This window comes from Periplaneta americana, chromosome 13 (assembly GCF_040183065.1).
Source record: "Periplaneta americana isolate PAMFEO1 chromosome 13, P.americana_PAMFEO1_priV1, whole genome shotgun sequence".
In the NCBI taxonomy this organism is placed as follows: domain Eukaryota; kingdom Metazoa; phylum Arthropoda; class Insecta; order Blattodea; family Blattidae; genus Periplaneta; species Periplaneta americana.
This window is the reverse complement of record NC_091129.1, coordinates 86,406,981-86,425,726: the sequence shown is the minus strand read 5'-3', so window position 1 is coordinate 86,425,726 and position 18,746 is coordinate 86,406,981. Positions and strand designations below refer to the sequence as shown.

Below are 18,746 nucleotides of genomic sequence, written 5' to 3'. Positions count from 1 at the left end.
TCATGTCGCACGACTAAAGACGGAAATTGACCTCGAAGTTCCCTAGTTACGTCAGTCGTAATGTGTATAAGAAGGAAGACAAGTAGGGCAAGTAGGTTGTAACATGCATTTCTGTAAGAGTAATAAAATTTGCTAGTCACAATTCAGTTAGCAATATTTAGGCGGGAGCAGGAAGGTTGTTAACAGTCTGTAGCTGGTTCCTCGGGCTTCCATTCAGGCAATCTGGGTTCTATTCCCTGTAAGGCCTGAATACATAGCTACAGTTGTGTCTGACAAAAACGGATTTGGAGATTTTCTAAAGGTTCTTCCGTTTTCCCATATTAGTTGTATAGTAGTATATATTTATTTAACATGGTAGAGATAAGGTCATCAGACTTTCTCTTCCTCTCTACCAGGGGATTACAACTACTGTACAATATTAAGAATACAGTTGCAATTATAATTGCAATTATATTAAATTTAAAGTTAGAATAAACATCAAAGTACTAAAAGATTATCTGATTAATAAAGGCTAGACAATTTATTATAGCAGTTAAGAACAAACAAATATTTTTTTCACAGAAATAAAAATTAAACCTAGAATAATCTTTTTTAGAATCATAAAAATATTAATATAATGTAGAAAGTTATAATCTTAGATGCACGGCGCGGTCATAGGGGCTTAAGTTACTTTTTTACAATTTTTAGTTTCTAACAAGCTATTAACTACAAAAACTCCAGCTTTCGTTTGATATTACGATCTTATATCTGGACGGAATGTAAGATGTAATTATGTACTGGATTTGTAAATTTTTGTAAAGTAAACATTTATATTTTGGATAAATTTTGAAGTTCGTTTTGGTTTCCCTGAAAAAATGTTATTTGACTTGATTCCCTTTGGTCGTGCATCAATTTTTTATTTTGTAATTTTTTCACATTAAATGCATACTTTTATTTTACTGAAACATGATCCACATACAAACTTCTTACATTTCGAACACATTAGTTTTGCTTTATTTCCGATGCACAATCTTAACGGACACTGCTTGCGGCTACCACAAGGCAGAGGGTACCTACCAGTTCCTTAGCAACGCTCTTGGTGTACGAACTTCGAGACATCTTAGAGTCGGAAATTATTTGGTACAGTGTATCAAGCAACCATTGAAAACCACAATAATTATGAAGCGCTTTGTGTGGACCGTTTTCAACTTAATTTATCATTTTTAGAGTCGACATTTCTCAATTTCGAGCTTAAGAATTGGGCACTGTTTAGTAATAACCATTACTTATTTAAGTAGTATATTATATCGAAACAATGGTTTCTTACTTTGAAATTGTTTACGCGTAACTTCATCTAATGAAAATTATGCTTACAATAGCTACCTATTTTAGGTCTATTTGTATTCCTCTTCTTATTTCGATACACCAACTTTATCATTGCTATGCAGAAATAGTTTTCTCTTATTTAAGTTAATTAATATTTCCTCTTCATTTTTAATTAGTTCATGTAGTGTAATTCCTAATTCTGCAATGAAATTTTGCCATAACTCTTATCAGTCTATATCATGTATTTTTTCTAATAATTCATGTACGACTGGTCCAGTCGCTTTCTTTCTTCGCTTCTTTTCGATATACTTTCTCATAAACGGAGTGAAAAGTGTCGGATTCAGCTTGTCGATATCTGGAGCCTCTGTCAATAGGCTCACAATCGTTCCCACAATTAGCATTATCAGAGTGCCCATCGCAGTGTAGTAGACGAAGGATATGCGGTATAAGATGAAGACTTGACCGCTTGAATGCACAGACCTGAAAAGAGCAGAGAATCATTCCCAAATTGTACGAACCTGATGGGTAAATATGATATGCAACAGGAATGAGGTAAATAAAATTATTCTTACAGTAATGGTTTTTTCAGGAGAGTGCTCAGTTTCATTCATAACGTTCCATTCAGTATTTGAACACTTCTAAACAATAATGAATATAAAAAAAAAATAAAATAATGGTTTAAACTTTCATTAGTAGTAATGGTTAGTACTTTTGAAATCTTCTTTGCTAACTATCCGGGTTCTTCCAAAGATTCGCGACTTGTTCTCAATAATGTGTGTTTATCTAATGCCTATCCACTTCACTTGCGTGAATCGAGTTCCGCATACTGCGTATAGATGGCAGGACTGTGACTCATTTTCAAGTTCCACACCACTTCGGCGGGTGACGTTATGTATGATGTGTATCTGTGAAAAGTTGTGTCGTGTACTAGGGTGAGTGTATGTGTAAATGTGGTGTAGAGAATGGGTGAGGATGATGATGGTGAGGAAGAGAGAAGTGGGAACCCGGTGCCGGCACGTAGAGTACTCCTGTCGAGTAGCACCAAGGGGGCCGCCAGGCTAAACGTCCCCGTCCGAAGGACGAATAATTTTTAACAGTAATACAGGGACATCATTTTATTTTTACTTCAATTTTTATTGTACCTGAGTTTTTGTATGTACTTCACTCCCACCCCTTCTACTAACGAAGTTCAGCAGTTCTCCACACAGATCCATACAGTCAGTCGACCTGGTTGGCGAGTTGGTATAGCGCTGGCCTTCTATGCCCGAGGTTGCGGGTTCGATCCCGGGCCAGGTCGATGGCATTTAAGTGTGCTTAAATGCGACAGGCTCATGTCAGTAGATTTACTGGCATGTAAAAGAACTCCTGCGGGACAAAATTCCGGCACATCCGGCGACGCTGATATAACCTCTGCAGTTGCGAGCGTCGTTAAATAAAACATAACATTTTCAACAACATCCATACAGTCATAGTAGCGTTACTGTCATAGTAAACAGTACGTTCCAAAAATATGTTCGCGTTTTCCAGTGATGAAAGAGCTTTAAATATTGCATCATTTTCCATTTGCCTACGTCGCATCCAGGTTTCCCCCACCTGCTTCTATTCGCCTCTCTGTAAATGCTAGTGGCTGGGCTGTCTTAGCTCTTTTCTGAGAACATTAATTTCTGTTAGAAATTGGACGTCTACGTAATAGTATACCCATACAATTGTTTAAAATAACTTAAATAAAAGGGCCTCGTTAAGTAATTAACTGTCACGTGATTTCCTCGCTTTTACGACGCTGCGACGTAACCACTTGGATGGACAGTACATAGCATGTCTGAGTAATTTTCTTTTCGGATCGGGCAGAAGTGAAGATTGAATTTACAGTACGTAAGGTCTCTTTTATAGAGTAGCTACAGAATTATTTCAACCTGGTAATTGGAATTACGTACAAAGTCTATAGTGCGATAATATGCACATTATAACTGAAGCCTGTATCGAAATGAAGGGCTACCATTTTCAAAAATGTGTATAAATATCCACATTATGATTATTTTCCAATTTGACTTCATTCTCTATAGTGTACGCTAATGTGCTGTAGACAGTATACAGTGCATAATGAATACGTTCGCATGGAAAGCTCAATTCGTGAGTAAAAACACTCATTGTTAATACTGTACTGTATTTAGATTAAACAAAAACCTAATGAAAATTATCAAACTCAAAATCGCGATATTTCCTAGTTTACGTAAATGGATGAAGTACTTTTCTTCCCCCCTATACCTAGTAAGGTGTTTTGTTTGTATATTACGCCAGTATCATCGAACTCCAGTCGTGGAAGGGGGTTTCCGGTTCTTAATCGTTGATCCAAAGGTATAGCCAGGTTAATATTAGAAATGTTAGTAAAAATAAAATGATGTCCCTGTATATGCTTTCTCTTCTTATGCACTGCGGAGATATTTGGGATTTAACCCAGGCATATTGGTGCACAATTTAGTGATTACAAGTTGTGCATCGCCATCTCTCTTAGTACTGAGATAGAAATTTTACATGCAAACTTCTGACCCCGCCGGGAATCAAACCTGGGCCGGTTAATTTGGAGGCAGATGCGCTACCACAAAGCTAACTCGGCGGACATGTTCTCTGTAATGTAGGTTTAATAAAGTGGTTTAGATTTTTTTGTACGATTTCAGACTTCACGATGTTCACTGCAGTGCGACGTTTTAGGAAAGATGTATGCCAAGTTTTTGGAATTATTTACGAAATCAGACTTCAATGATATTTTTATCAGTTCCAAGTTTCTGGAATAAATGTGTGTGCTGTCAGAAATCAGCGAAGCTAATAATAGTACGAATATTTTGGGTTTATGTATGATTTCAGACTTGTACGATGTTCACTGTACTACGAAGTTTTTTGATTTAAGTATAATTTCAGACTTCCACTATAGCCTATTCCCTGTAGTGGAAAGGTTTTGGAATTATGTATTTATGTTTTAGATTTATGTGATTATGTTTTCACACTTGCGATATTCGCTGTGATGCGAATCTTTTGGAATTATGTGCGATTTCAGATTTCCAAGCCGTTAACTCTAGTGCATATGCCAGTTGGCAGAATTATTGATGATTTCAGACTTCGACGGTGTTCATAATAATAATAATAATAATAAATTTTTTAATTCATGTATGTTTTCAGACATGTGCGAAGTTTTCAATTTACACAATATTTAAAACCCAGATATAATATTATGTAGGCTATTCTTTACAATTGTGTTTAATATTGATCTATTTCTTATACAAAAATACCATTGTTTATTTATTCTATGTTTTTCGTATTACCACATATAAGTTATTTTAACAACATTCAAGTCACATAACAAGTTTCCTGTTCTTGATTAATTGTATGTAATGTAATATATGTATGTATACAAAGAAGACCAAACTGATAGTAGTCAATTCATTACATGTAATGCAATACGAACACGGCACTGATATGTATATGTATGTGTGTGTATATATATATATATATATATATATATATATATGTATATATATATATATATATATATATATATATATATATATATATATATATATATATAACAAAAGAGGTTGAATGTATGAGAATGGGAAATTAATCTGAAGGAGGCTAAGATAAAGATAAAATACATTAAAATAAAAAAAAAAAATTGATGAAAATCAAAATATGGGAGTAGAAGCAAACAAATGTATGTAGGGTAAAGTTGCCTATTTCCGTGATACCCCTAATCCCGTGATACTTTTTTAAAATTGAATGTCAGTGAAAGCTTTGCCGTTCGACCGTAGCGCTAGACATCTTTCTCGAAAGAGTGCATCGTTCGCCTACTTTTAAGACATCGACGCACTTCCTAGCAAGATACCCAACCCTGTGACATTCAGTGAAGAAAACGTATCACGGAATTAGGACTATCACGGAATTATGTAACTTTACCCTACTCGTAAATAAGTAAACATTCGTAATTGCTTACTTGTCATGTGTATCGATCGTGACATTTGAAGGGCAACCGTCGATTCTGGTGGGAAGTGCTGGGTGTTTTAGATCTCCCACAGCGATGGCTCTCTGAGTTCCGAACACGACCCAGCTCATCACCAGCATGCTCGCGATACTGCCTGCCAAAGCGCCCTTCACAAGATTTGTGTACATCAGGAAAGAATCGACACCATTAGATTGCTTCAGCTTTGCTGGAAATTAACAGCATTTAATGTGAAATATTAAATCAATATTTACTCTCGTAAGTACCAAGTAATAATATCTGGCATCCATCGTGGCACAAAATTACAGATATACAGAGGATATCGTAATATGTGGGACCCACGTCAACAGCGGATAGGAAACCACGAAAACAAAGAGAAAACGCTATATGAACATGGCTTCAATTGTCCCGCGTTTCGAGTTATCGTTCCAGTTCTGTTACGATAATGGTAGAGATGCTTACACTTGCAGGAGATGCTCAAAATGAAAATCAGGAAATCAATAACTCCTCTGTGAACACTGGAGTGATCTCATACCATTAAAAACAAACCAAATTTCTGACAAAAGTGGCGTGCTTTGATTCGGCCCCGAAACAGAGTAATATATTATGGAGTATGTCAACAAGCACTCCCCAAGTCAAGAACGTTTGCCAAGCAAGGTCAAAAGTTAAAATAATTCTAGTTAATTTCTATAATAACGAGGGGATAGTGGACAAGAAGTTAATACTCGTTGGCCAAACAGTTATGTCTACCAAATTTGTGGTAATTTCAAGGGCATGATTCAAGGAATTAGTCGTTTATGGTCTAAGTCTTGTGAAGAGGGCAACAACAGGTTACAGTTGCGTCTATGCCTAACAAATAATAAGGCTATAATTTCGCCAGATAATAGTCTTTGTGCTGTAGCATTCACCGTATTCGCTGGACTTATCAGGGTGTTACGTCTTCTAGTTAACAATTTTCGAATTACCATTGAGGGGTCCACACCTGTGGAGTAACGGTCAGCGCGTCTGGCCACGAAACCAGGTGGCCCGGGTTCGAATCCCGGTCGGGGCAAGTTAACTGATTGAGGTTTTTTGCGGGGTTTTCCCAATACGAGCAAATGCTGGGTAACTTTCGGTGCTGGACCCCGCACTCATTTCACCGGCATTGTCACCTTCATTTCATTCAGACGCTAAATAACCTAGATGTTGATACAGCGTCGTAAAATAAAATGAAAAAAAAAAAACATTGAGAGGATACCATTCAAGGGTTTGTAAACAAGAGCCATGAACTTAATTTCAGACAAGGCCTTAAGATAATATTTCCAATTTATTACGATCGTTATGTTATAGGTGTAGAATACTTTGAAAAAAAAAACATTGACGATTTTGCTCAAACATGAAATCATTGGTTTTAGCAGCATTAGCCCGGTATTATAGTCATACTAAACATGTTATTTATCATAACAATACTGTATTATTTATTTGTTTCATTAGAGGTATATTTCGTTCAAATTATATTTTGCTGGATTAAATATAAATTCAATACTTTACTTTGCATTACACTGAATATAACTGTTAACTTATTTCCTTCACATCTCTGGTCGTAACTTTTCCAGTGAGATTTGAATAGGTCTAACTTACTTTCGGATTCGAAAAAAATATTTATTTGTTTAAATGTTGTAGTTCAGGAACTGACAAATTGTAAAGCTTGTATCATAAAATTACCGTGAATGCTGTAAAGAATATCTGGGAGAAAAAAAATGTCTTCAGCTTATGAACTCGAACATATAGTCCTGTATAATTTAATAATACAGTACTATATGCTTTGAGACACAGAACCTTGGCTATTTCTTCCAGAAGTTTTCCAATTTCCAGACTAACAATAGAATTATATTTATCTTTTCTTTTGTTCGATCTCAAAGATTTTAGATATACAGAGTAAATAGTTATTTGCTAACGTGAAACAAAGTTCAGAGACCCTTTTTATACTGCTATAAAACTAGTTCTTGTAAGATCTGAAAGTTTCACACACCATAATTGTATGAATAAAACTTGTGACTATTTTAAATTTCTTGTTACGTCCATTATTACGTAGGAGACATTTTATAATTACCTTCAGTTGCATAGTTTGAAAGTTTAAGCTTGAAAAGCAATGAAAAACTTCAATCACCTTACAATAAACTAAGAGCTTGAAGCCACAACGGCGTCTCTCGGAATCTCCTTGCTACTATATCATTACGAAACTTTGTTTCATATAATTACAGAGACGTATTCTGTACAAGACAGTATTTTTTGCGACAAGTAGCTGTAAGTACATTTCTTCCGGTCACCTTAATTCAAAGTTACTTTATGTTTCTAAAATTTACAACATATGGAAAGCCCTGTATTCATTATCCAGAGGTTTCAGGTCCTCAGATGAGTACGAAGAATCAAATCTTGAGACTAGTGATAAGCACGATAGCCATTGCTTCTCTGAAAACAACTTCTGTTGTTAGGAGATATCAGATTACACATTACAGTATGTACATCACATATAACTTACTTTTGAATTTCCTCTTGGAAACACCATTCCGAAAGTGAAAAGTCCTACCATTGCTCCGTACGTCACTCCCCCAATACTTCCAGCAATCTGGAATTAAAAATAGCATTAAAATGTTTCATGATGAACTATTACGCTCAGATGTTGAATTCATTCGTAAACTATTAAGACATGTAAGAATCATTTATCACTAAAGGCCGTTTTCTTAGTAAAACAACATTGGAATGAGTATAAGTGTGTACCGAATATACACCCTGCTCACAAAATCATGTAACGGGCATGACAGTGGCACTCTTAGCATGTTTATTATTCCTAAAGTAATATAGTAAGCTTCAGTTTAGCACTGTTTATGATATTATGCACTACCAGTTGAAATAAAGGTGCCTAAAAAAAGTACGAAAGGACAGAAGTGGATAGAGAAATTCAAAAGACTTTATGTCTGTATAAGTTGCGACATAATTGTATTTACAGCAGCACTGTAATTAAAATGAATAAAACATAGCCTCTAAATCATTTGAAATTGATAGAAAGAAGCGAGTCTTACTACGTATCTACCTTCAACTAGTAATTCAGTGTCTGCGGACGAATTTAGTAGAGATCTATAGGCTATGAAATGTTGGTGCATACCAGCATTCCTTCCAACAAAGTTGAGGAAAACCACTTTAAACATTTTGTTGGAAAGTACTCTTGTATTAATCGACCAAGGCCAGTGGAGTCCTGCAGCCCGCAGTCGTCGCGGTACTGCTCCTTCGTTCGTAATACCGCATTGCGATAGTTCACATTACGCCCGAAGGTCCACTCGTCTTGGTCGAGTAATACACAAGGACAGTACCTCTGTTATAGTAGTACCGGTATTTTAAGTTAAATTTTACAGCAAAGATTATTGTACTATAGGCTTAAACATTTCGTTCAGGGAAGTACCAATGTATGTTATAGTGCCCTTGCGAAATGCTTTCTTTTCCCGCATTGATCAAGACGTTTGATGGAATTATTTAAATTTACGATAAAACAAAATCGGGAGGTCCAGGAATTAGTGATATTCATGTTGCAGAAGTTCTTCATGAAATCTGAAACTTAGCTAGAGAAAACTAATATGTTAAGCAAACGCTTGGAAATGCCATTTAACACAGTTTGGAAAGTTTAAGCAAACTTCTGCAAAAGTATCCTTAAAATAATAAAATAAGTATATATAAATTTCAATCATAAGACACATCTGTTTGAAAATGTTTATTTGCAAACAGATGTGTCTTATGATTGAAATTTATATAGCCTATACTTATTTTATTATATTACTAGGCATATCTGAAAATATAAAATGAATTGTAAATTATCCTTAAAATAAGTTATTGCAAATTAGACCTTTGTTTGAATTAAAGGAAGATAATTATTATCATTATTATTATAAAAAGAGAGAACGTGTTATTACAGTCGAGTTTTATCTCCAAAATTGACCCGGAATTATCTCAAATTCTGCAGAAATATTAGATCTTCAATGATGTAAACAGTACACACAATTGCCTAACATGTTTAACAGGTTTTCATAATGTGTGTATGTATGCCTGGTATGTATTGTATTGTACATAAATATATACACAAACTTATTATAAAAATAAAATAACTCTCGTAAACATTTAAGAGTTGTCACATAAAATATATTAAAAAGAATAAACACGATAAAGAACAAATAATGGAAACAGAGATAATTGACTATTATAATTTATTAATAGAATTCAAAACTTATATATAGTTGGTAGAAAATGTTGACGCAATATTTTTTACTTACGTAAATTATTATCAAAATAGGCAATACCAAAGGTATCTCGTTAATTTGAATGATGTTATATTATTTCGTACAATTTCATGTTTATTACCTGGATATTGTTAACCATGATGCTTAATGAAGTTTAATTCAGTTTAAATTACCTGTAAAATGTTGCCAAGATTCTCAATTAAGTATACGAAAGAAGTACAAACTATTCCGACAACAACAACGCTGCACTTCATGATCTTGTTAGCCATTTTATCCCCCACATTTCTTCGTAAACAGGGACGTACAAAGTCCTCGAAAATTGTGGCGCCAACGGAGTTGAGACTGCTGGACATGGTACTGTGAATAAAAATATTTTATTTTTGTACGGTCTTGTATGCTCTCTCCCTCTTCCTGCTGCAAGACGGGGCATATTACGATTCACTGCTTACCCGTAACTCATTTCAGCGAGTGCTGACGACCAGTGAGTTAGATTATGCTGTTTTAGCTAGTTTCGTAATACATAAACGTTGAAAAGGAATTTAAACGTAATTTATATAAAAAAGAGAACTACAATAGTTATTCCCCACTTTGTGAAATATTATTGAGTGATTGTAGATATGAAATAACCGTCATATATTAATTCTGTATTAATTGTTTCCTTAATTGTGTCCTTCAAATTTAAACCTTTTATCTTACACTAGTGACATAGTGCACTGTTTATCAAATTATTACCAACTGTCAGAAATAGCTTATCACTCAACATGCGGAATAATTTGTTGATTAGAAGCAAGCATTTAATTATTATGTCCAACCGGTAACTTTGCAAAAAATAATTTTTACTTAATGCTAAGGATTTAAAGAATTAATTGTACCTAGCTATCTAATATTAAGAAGGGAACATTCCATAACAAAACTGTACCAATTTCAGAAGTGTTTCGACAATTTAACAACTCTATATTTATCCTATAAATATCCATTATTAATGAACGAAAAGTTGTTTTCTGTATTTCATAAGTACAGTTAAAAATAAGCCTGTTAAACATTTTGCGGCATCGGAAGCATTTCAACTCACCCAAGAGCTGCGCTGACGATCCCGGAAACAAAAATTCCAGGAAGACCGGGTAAGGAACTAGCAACCTCCATTATGTAATATGGCGTTAGTTCATCAGGCTTTGTAATAGTCTGTAATGAGAAATTTATATGATGTTAAAAGCTGGTTTATCATAAAATAATGTTAATTTTCTTACGAGGGAAATATATTCTGGATATTTCATACCTGAAGGTCTTTTGCACATCTAGATTGGAAGAGGAAGTGAAAGTTAGAAATAAAATAAAAAAAAACCTGAAGAATTTTCATTAATTCACGTTATTATGTCAACAAATGATCTATTTCGGCGAACCAATACAACACATTTATTTCATTGGTTCTAATTTAATTTTCTGCTGTCACTTGATGTAGTTTCATGCTTAGTTACTGTTGTAAGAATGTAAGCTGTCATTAATTTGAGCTATATTATTGCGTCATTTGTTTCTGAAATAAAATCCTTCGTGCATAAAAGTTTCAGTAATTTCATACTAGTTTTTTAGTTACCTATTCATTTTGTAGTGTTGGCGTTAAAGTTAACTCAAGATAGCAATCAGAGAAGTGATGTTTTTTTTCATGTACCTTCTTAAAGTAGTCTGTAATGACAGATAGGTCTAATTTTTTATACAGATATTTTTATTCCATTATTTAAGAAAATTTATAATCTTCATTATTATGATAATTGAATGTATTAAAAAGTTGCAATTATCCAACAGTTGTATTACTTAAATTAAAATACACATTATTTCCGTAATTAAAAATAGTATTTGTTGTTACAGCAAGCATTAGCACTTAATTTAAAAATCGAAATCCGTATTTTAAATGCCATTATTCCTTATTTGTTTGAAATTACGTGCAACATTTTGTATTAAACGCCTTATTTTGGTAACATTTAAATGGAGGGTTCAGACCCATAGTGGGCCAAGCGCCATATACTAAAACCGTAGAAAACAAGGGTTAAAATGAAGTTATTACCATAATTCAGTGGAAGCGTATAGCAAGTAATATAAAATATACACATTAAAACTAAATGATATGTCAATTTTCATTAAACTATGGTATTCACTTAACTTAAACCTTTGCTTTCTCCATTTTTAATAAATAGCGCTTGGCCTACTATGGCTATGAACCTTTCATATAATGTATTTTATAATTGTGTTACTTGTAGTGTTTGCGTCTTTGTAGAATGTATTTGTCTTTGTGTTTTTGTTTGTGTCATGTAATACTTCATTATTGCTTGTAAAGTAATGTGTATTATTATGTTCATTAAAAAATTTTGTGCTTATATTTGCGTGTTTTATGTGAGGGTTTACAGGTTGGGTTGTTGCGTAATTGGATACGTTTACATTTGTCTTAGCCTATGTGCTTTAGCATCTGTGAAGAATGTATTTGTGTTTTTGCGTCTTTCGTTTGTGTCATTGTGTTTTGTCTTTGTAGTTTGTGTATTTGCCTATGTATACACGTGTTTGTGGTCAGGACGATGCAGATCCACCGCGCGACATCACAGAACAAGTTTAAGACAAGGGATAAGCGCTCATTTCCATGGAATGGTTATACACTTCCGCCCATGTCGGGATCAAACCACGGAGCGCTTGACAGGAAAGCGTACGAGCTATTCATAAATCTCTATAACCTAAACTCTTACCTTCGATTTGAGCGGATCGCAGCTATAGTAATGTGCATATATAACAAGCCCCAAGAAGCAACTCAATGATGTCTGCAATATAACGCCCATGAAGGATATAACCAGTGACCTAAAACAACATAAGTTTAATTTAAATCATATTCGGTGTACAGCACATACAGTAACACAACTAAAAATTGGCTTGTTTATTTCATGAACATTTCTTGTGGATAAAATTATCGTGTGGCCACCAGATGTCTAAAATAGACAGGGTATTTCATGAAGATAGTGCATTATTCCAGGAACTCATTCCTCATATAATTTTGAAGAAAAATGTCAAGTGTGCATGTATCTGTAGACACTTTACATTTTCGCCATATTCTGAAAAACTCTCTGATTACCACACTTCATGAAATTTTCTCTTTTTAGATGTAGATGTTTTTAAAAGCGACATTGTAATTCACCACATATACCAGCTAATAAACAAATATAGCAGGTACAGAGACAAGCGGTGGTACGGGGTCGAGTTGAGCTGAGAAATATGTTCTAAACAGATTCACTATATAGGCTATCACGATTGACGTTTTGGTCATCTAAGTCATAGCGACATTTGTCACCTACAGCTGAGTTGAAACGGTGTTCTCAAAATTAGTTTCTAGAGCATTGTTTTGGAGTTAAAGGTAACAGCTTCTTAATTCTGTGTGAAAGTTGCCTACATGTACCTTCACCTCTCATTATGACTAGAAAATTTTCCGATCTGCATCGTGCATAATGAATTCAGTAGAACGAGAAGTACGATATCTGGAAATTTAACCTAAGGTTACTTTTCCATGTACCTATATAAACTGCTATAAGCTACAGGTGAAATCCACAAACGATTAGGGAAAACGCGAAAATTCTACTTGAAGCAACCAAAGAGATAGGGTTGGAAGTAAATCCCGAAAAGACTAAGTATATGATTATGTTGCGTGATCAAAATATTATACGAAATGGAAATATAAAAGTTGGAGATTTATCCTTCGAAGAGGTGGAAAATTTCAAATATCTTGGAGCAACAGTAACAAATATAAATGACACTCGGGAGGAAATTAAACGCAGAATAAATATGGGAAATGCCTGTTATTATTCGGTTGAGAAGCTTTTGTCATCTAGTCTGCTGTCAAAAAATCTGAAAGTTAGAATTTATAAAACAGTTATATTACCGGTTGTTCTGTATGGCTGTGAAACTTGGACTCTCACTTTGAGAGAGGAACAGAGATTGAGGGTATTTGAGATCAAGGTTCTTAGGAAAATATTTGGGGCTAAGAGGGATGAAGTTACAGGAGAATGGAGAAAGTTACACAACGCAGAGTTGCACGCATTGTATTCTTCACCTGACATAATTAGGAACATAAAATCCAGACGTTTGAGGTGGGCAGGGCATGTAGCACGTATGGGCGAATCCAGAAATGCATATAGAGTGTTAGTTGGGAGGCCAGAGGGGAAAAGACATTTAGGGAGGCCAAGACGTAGATGGGAGGATAATATTAAAATGGATTTGAGGGAGGTGGGATATGATGGTAGAGACTGGATTAATCTTGCTCAGGATAGGGACCAATGGCGGGCTTATGTGAGGGCGGCAATGAACCTCCAGGTTCCTTAAAAGCCAGTAAGTAAGTAAGTAAATATGTAAGTAAGTAAGCTACAGGTGTGATTTCTTACGTGCGTGCTTTCGAGTATGTAGGAAGGGAGACGTATCTCTGCACCATGGGTTGGCACAGAGTGAGTAGTCCTATTGTATGGAAGAACTTTCCAATCACCACGCTCCAGAAGGTCATCCGGATGAATGGAGAGGGATCCATTCTGGAATTGCAATGGGTATTACCAAATAAATAATATAAAGCTACTTTTTAAACTATGAACATTTATAAACTCTCTTACCAGTTCAATTTTCCCTTCGAGTTTAACAACTTTCTTCATAATAGGCTGCCGGTCTACATTAAGGTGCGATTACACTGTACTATAGTCCCTTTGGCCAGTTGATAGATTCTGCTCGCGTCAAATTTTAAAACGTAGGCACGTGACGCGGTAATAATAGAAGAACCACCACACGATGCTTCAAAACTATGACAATCAGAAGAACGTCTGCAAACGGATTAGGCTACAAGATTTCTTTTACAGAAATTAGAAGTCACTGCAAAGGTCAGCGGAGTCCATAAACTCGCCAAATATAATTTAGTTACTGGCTACTTAGTTTGAGAGTAGCTGGATTTTCAGATAGCCAGCAGCTACTGGATAGGCAGTTGGACTGGCCATTCTGGTTCATATGGTGAACTACTGGATAGATAATATACCAGCTCAACTGACCTTGATCTGTTGTTCACTGTTTTGTTTTAGCTATATTTAGGAGTTAATATATTCCACAAATTTTCAGATTCTTTATTTGTATTAACAAATTTAGTTATGTGTTCCTCGCGTTATCTGCTCGACATTTGTTTGATAATTGCAACAATTATTATGAAAAAATTAACAATAACAACAAAAGAAAAAGCTGTATTGTCCTGCACGAGTCTACTGTCCATCAGAAACTGGTTGTTGTGTTGTGCATTATTGAAACTAGGGTTGTCATTTTTCCTGTAACTGCCATGAGGTGAAAACCCTTTCGTAGATAATAAATATTACTTAATTTTCTTTATGTAATTTTTGTGACGTGCGCAATTTCCATAACTATTATATCGTACTTATGATTTATTACAAAATATATGTTTCACTATGAGCCCGTACAAGAGTTTGTCTTGTGGCGTTGGTGTCTAGAGTTTCGGACGAATCGAAACGATCGCTTTTACGAACGAAACTATCAAATATCCGTGACGGCTCGTCTAATTGAGCTGTCATAAATTCATCATAAAGCATCTCAGATTTTGATACAAGAATAATGAACATTTACCGGCTGCTAATAATACAATCAGAAGCAAGCAGAGTTTTATCCTAGCTAACAGAAACCTAGGTTCTGATTGTTTATGATTTCACAGGGATTATAATATGTATTGTGATGGAATCCCATTTTTACATATCAGAGAAACAAAAATTTAAATACAGTACGAATACATAATTTGCAGAACAGAAATATTTTGCTAAAGCAAGAACATTTTCCTAATAATAGGTCGTAGTAAGTACAGTACTTAAGAGGCTACCGGCACAGCTCAGTCGACTAAGGCACTTGCCTGGCGATCGAGAGATGTGCTCGGGCGCGGGTTCGATTTCCGTTTGGGCTGATTACCTGGTTAGGTTTTTTCCGAGGTTTTCTCCAACCATAAGGCGAATGTCAGATAATCTATAGCGAATCCTCGGCCTCATCTCGCCAAATACCAGCTCGCTGTCGCCAATTCCATCAACTCTAACCGAGTAGTTGATACAGCATTCTCAAGATTTAAAAAAAAAAAATAAAAAAATGGGTAGGTTGTGCCTGAGGCACAACCACAAAGTTTCAGTATGAATACATCTAGGTATCTCGAACTCGTTTGTATCCACTCGCACAAAATCAGTGATGTTCCTTCGGTTTCGGTACCACATGTGCTTTTGGCCGAACTCCTCGTGCTCTACTGTTAGAATCTCACAGTCTTCGCTGTCGTATCTGCTCCTCTACTACTCGCCTCCTCGACCTCGCTACTCATGACAAAGGGCGCCGCTTCTCTCTGGCGCTCTGCTTCATCGGTCAGTTTTCTTTGTTTTCCGTTAAACTTCTGTCTCTCGTCCAATGTCATTGGAGTATTTTTATATTCCTCAGTTTCTGTTCTATTACTTGTCGTCTAATATAACTCTTATAATATATTATCTAGCTTCATATAGTCCAACATTTCTCAATGAGAGCCTGTTTTCTGTAACAAATTTCCGTTCAGACCTGAAAACAAGTTTAAAATAAAAGGAGCTCACAGTTTTCTGGTAGATACCGAGTATACCAGTGATGTCAACGAGAGCGCAAACGTGCCTCATCGCCCGTATGCGCTATTTAGAGCACGTAGGGCACGCACGTACAAGTCACTGGTTGTACATTACTCATTGACGAGGAAGTCGTTCAGTAAGTTTCAGGTTGACTGGACTCTTTACTTCTTATAAGTGAAAGATGAGGTGATGCTCTTTGTTTGGTATGTGGAAATTATTTAGTTACAAAGAGAAGCAGTGTCAAACGCCTGAAATTATTAGTAGATCTACAGAATGATGTACAGTATTCAAATTTTGTTGTTTTCATTGACATTAAATAGTAGTAAATATATGTGTAGATGCATTGTAGAGCTTCTTTATCAATGCATTATGTTTACAGAATGAAGTATAAATAAAAGGGTGTGTTGCTAATAGCGTAGACTCGTTACATGTCAGTTACCGGTACGATACTGGCTTGGATAACGTATCACCATCGCTGACGATATATGTTGTTGTTGTTGTTTAGTCAACTGTCCGAAGACAGGTCTGAACATCACAAGTGATACCAAGATGGCACCACTTATGAGGCAACTAAATCAGAAGATAATGGGGTCCACATAAACTCGCGGAACGTTGCGTTAAAAGATTATTTTGTGCAGGCAAGCAGTACTTCAAAGCGACGGAGAAGGGAAATAGGAAGTGATGATAAAGTTTAGTGTTTTGACTACATAACTCCAACACCATCATTCGTTTCGATTCAGTCGTTTAGTAATGGCGAATGAAACAAAACACTGGTAAATTCATAACGTAAGCTTTTACTACGTGAGTGATTTAATGCATATTCACATAAATAATATATTACTCGACCAAGGCTAGTGGAGTCCTGCAGCCCGGCGCTACTGCTCCTGCGTTCGTAATACCGCTTCGCGATAGTTCACATTACCCCCGCGGCTCCACTAGCCTTGGTTGAATAATAACACTTCTCAACAAGGTTTTCATAACATGAACAAGAATAACTATTTTTATGTAATTTGTATGTCCTGATTACGAATATGGCATTGAAAAAGTGCCTACACGTCACATTTTTTCAGAAACTTATATTTTTTAGTTAGCGAATCATATAAAAATGTGTTAAAACCTAGCCACTTTGAAAGAGGTTCTTATCTTTAACGTAGATGTTTTACACAATCATATAGCATTTCCGTTCTTTTAAGGTACCATTTGAAACATACTTTCACTTTTGTGGGTTGAATGACAGTTCACAAAGTGCAGTCGTAGAGAGCGGTCGAGTGGTAAACAGTGTCTATAAGTAGGTTAGCGTGTGTGAAGAAGTTATGGGTGACGATCTAGTTTCCTACAGAGCGCGGATTGGAGGCTATAATACAGGGCATTACCACAGGCATACAAAATGCGAAAATGCTGTAGTGATAGATTCAATATATTTCTGACCGCGGCTGTTTTATCAAGCCTCTTAATTATTGGAAATGTGGAGTTAAACCCTGGGCCTGGCTCTAGGGAAGGAAGAGATAACAGTGATGAAGTATTTCAAATAGAATGGATAAACTATATGAAATATATGAGAGAAGACAGACTAAAGGCAAGTGTTCTACTAAATAAAGTTTCAAATGACTTAGATACACTAGTTAATAGGTATAATGAAGTGGAAAATAAGTTAAAAGAGATCATTCAAGAGCAGGTGGTGTTAAAAACAATAGTGAAAAGATGGGAAATTGAAAGCAGAAGAAATAACATTGTTTTCTATGGTGTGGAAGAGGAGAATTATGAAAAAGGAAGTGACACTTGTTTCGTTGTGTTAGACTTATTAACTAAATTTTTCAGACTTAACTTGGACGTAAGCGCAATAAATAATGCTTATAGAGTTGGGGGAGGAAAGAATAGACCAATTATCGTGAAATTAAACAGTTATTTCATCAAAGAACACATTATGGCTAACACGAATCAACTTAAAGGATCTAAGATTTACATCGAGAATGACTTCTCGAAAGAATTAAGAGAGAGTCGAAAGAAATTAGTACCATTATTAAAAGAAGCCCGCTTTAAAGGCTTTAAAGCAATCTTAGTGAATGATAAAATAAAGATAAATGGGAATATAGTCGACCTAGAATTCCTCAAAGATAAAAATATTGAGAATGTATTGAGCAGCTGCAAAAATAATAGAGATACGAAAATGGCGACAGATAGAAATAGATCATCCTCTCCACATCACGCAAACAGAAGAAGAAGTGGGTCACGAAATAGAAAATCTGGAAGCGTAGAGAGAACTGAGCAGATAAGTAATGCTACTAATAGGGTTGAATGAATGTTACCCTTAGCGATGGTTTATTGTCTTATTGCCCTTATTATGCAGCTGCACGGAGGGTAGGTCACATCTGGCTATAACTGACTAACAGCGTATTCCGAATCTCACCGGTCCGGTGGCATCAATGACGTCACGTTGCAGCGAAATAAGGAACAAAACTCCTGTAAGGATCGATGCTGTCATGACGACTGTACAAGTTGTTGTTTGTGCTACGCTAGCAAAATTTTGCGAAATTTTCGTACTGCCATCTCGTT

General features: G+C 35.5%; 1 protein-coding gene across 1 annotated transcript; it reads right to left on the bottom strand.

Moving 5' to 3' along the window:
* Positions 1-516: 516 nt before the first annotated feature.
* LOC138711588 (sodium-coupled monocarboxylate transporter 2-like) lies at positions 517-9,916 on the bottom strand. Its single transcript, XM_069842738.1, has 4 exons — positions 9,738-9,916; positions 7,818-7,904; positions 5,291-5,445; positions 517-1,785 (listed from the first exon to the last, which is right to left on the bottom strand). The coding sequence occupies exons 1-4, from the start codon at positions 9,831-9,833 to the stop codon at positions 1,533-1,535; spliced, it is 591 nt and encodes a 196-aa protein (XP_069698839.1). The 5' UTR covers positions 9,834-9,916; the 3' UTR covers positions 517-1,532.
* Positions 9,917-18,746: the final 8,830 nt, after the last annotated feature.

Coding starts and splice junctions, on each gene's coding strand:
- LOC138711588 (XM_069842738.1), bottom strand. CDS start 9,833: ATGGCTAACAAGATCATGAAGTGCAGCGTTGTTGTTGTCGGAATAGTT. Junction 5,446..7,817: donor TTCCAAGAGGAAATTCAAAA/GTAAGTTATATG, acceptor AATCTTGTGAAG/GGCGCTTTGGCAGGCAGTAT. Junction 1,786..5,290: donor ACGATCGATACACATGACAA/GTAAGCAATTAC, acceptor TGCTCTTTTCAG/GTCTGTGCATTCAAGCGGTC.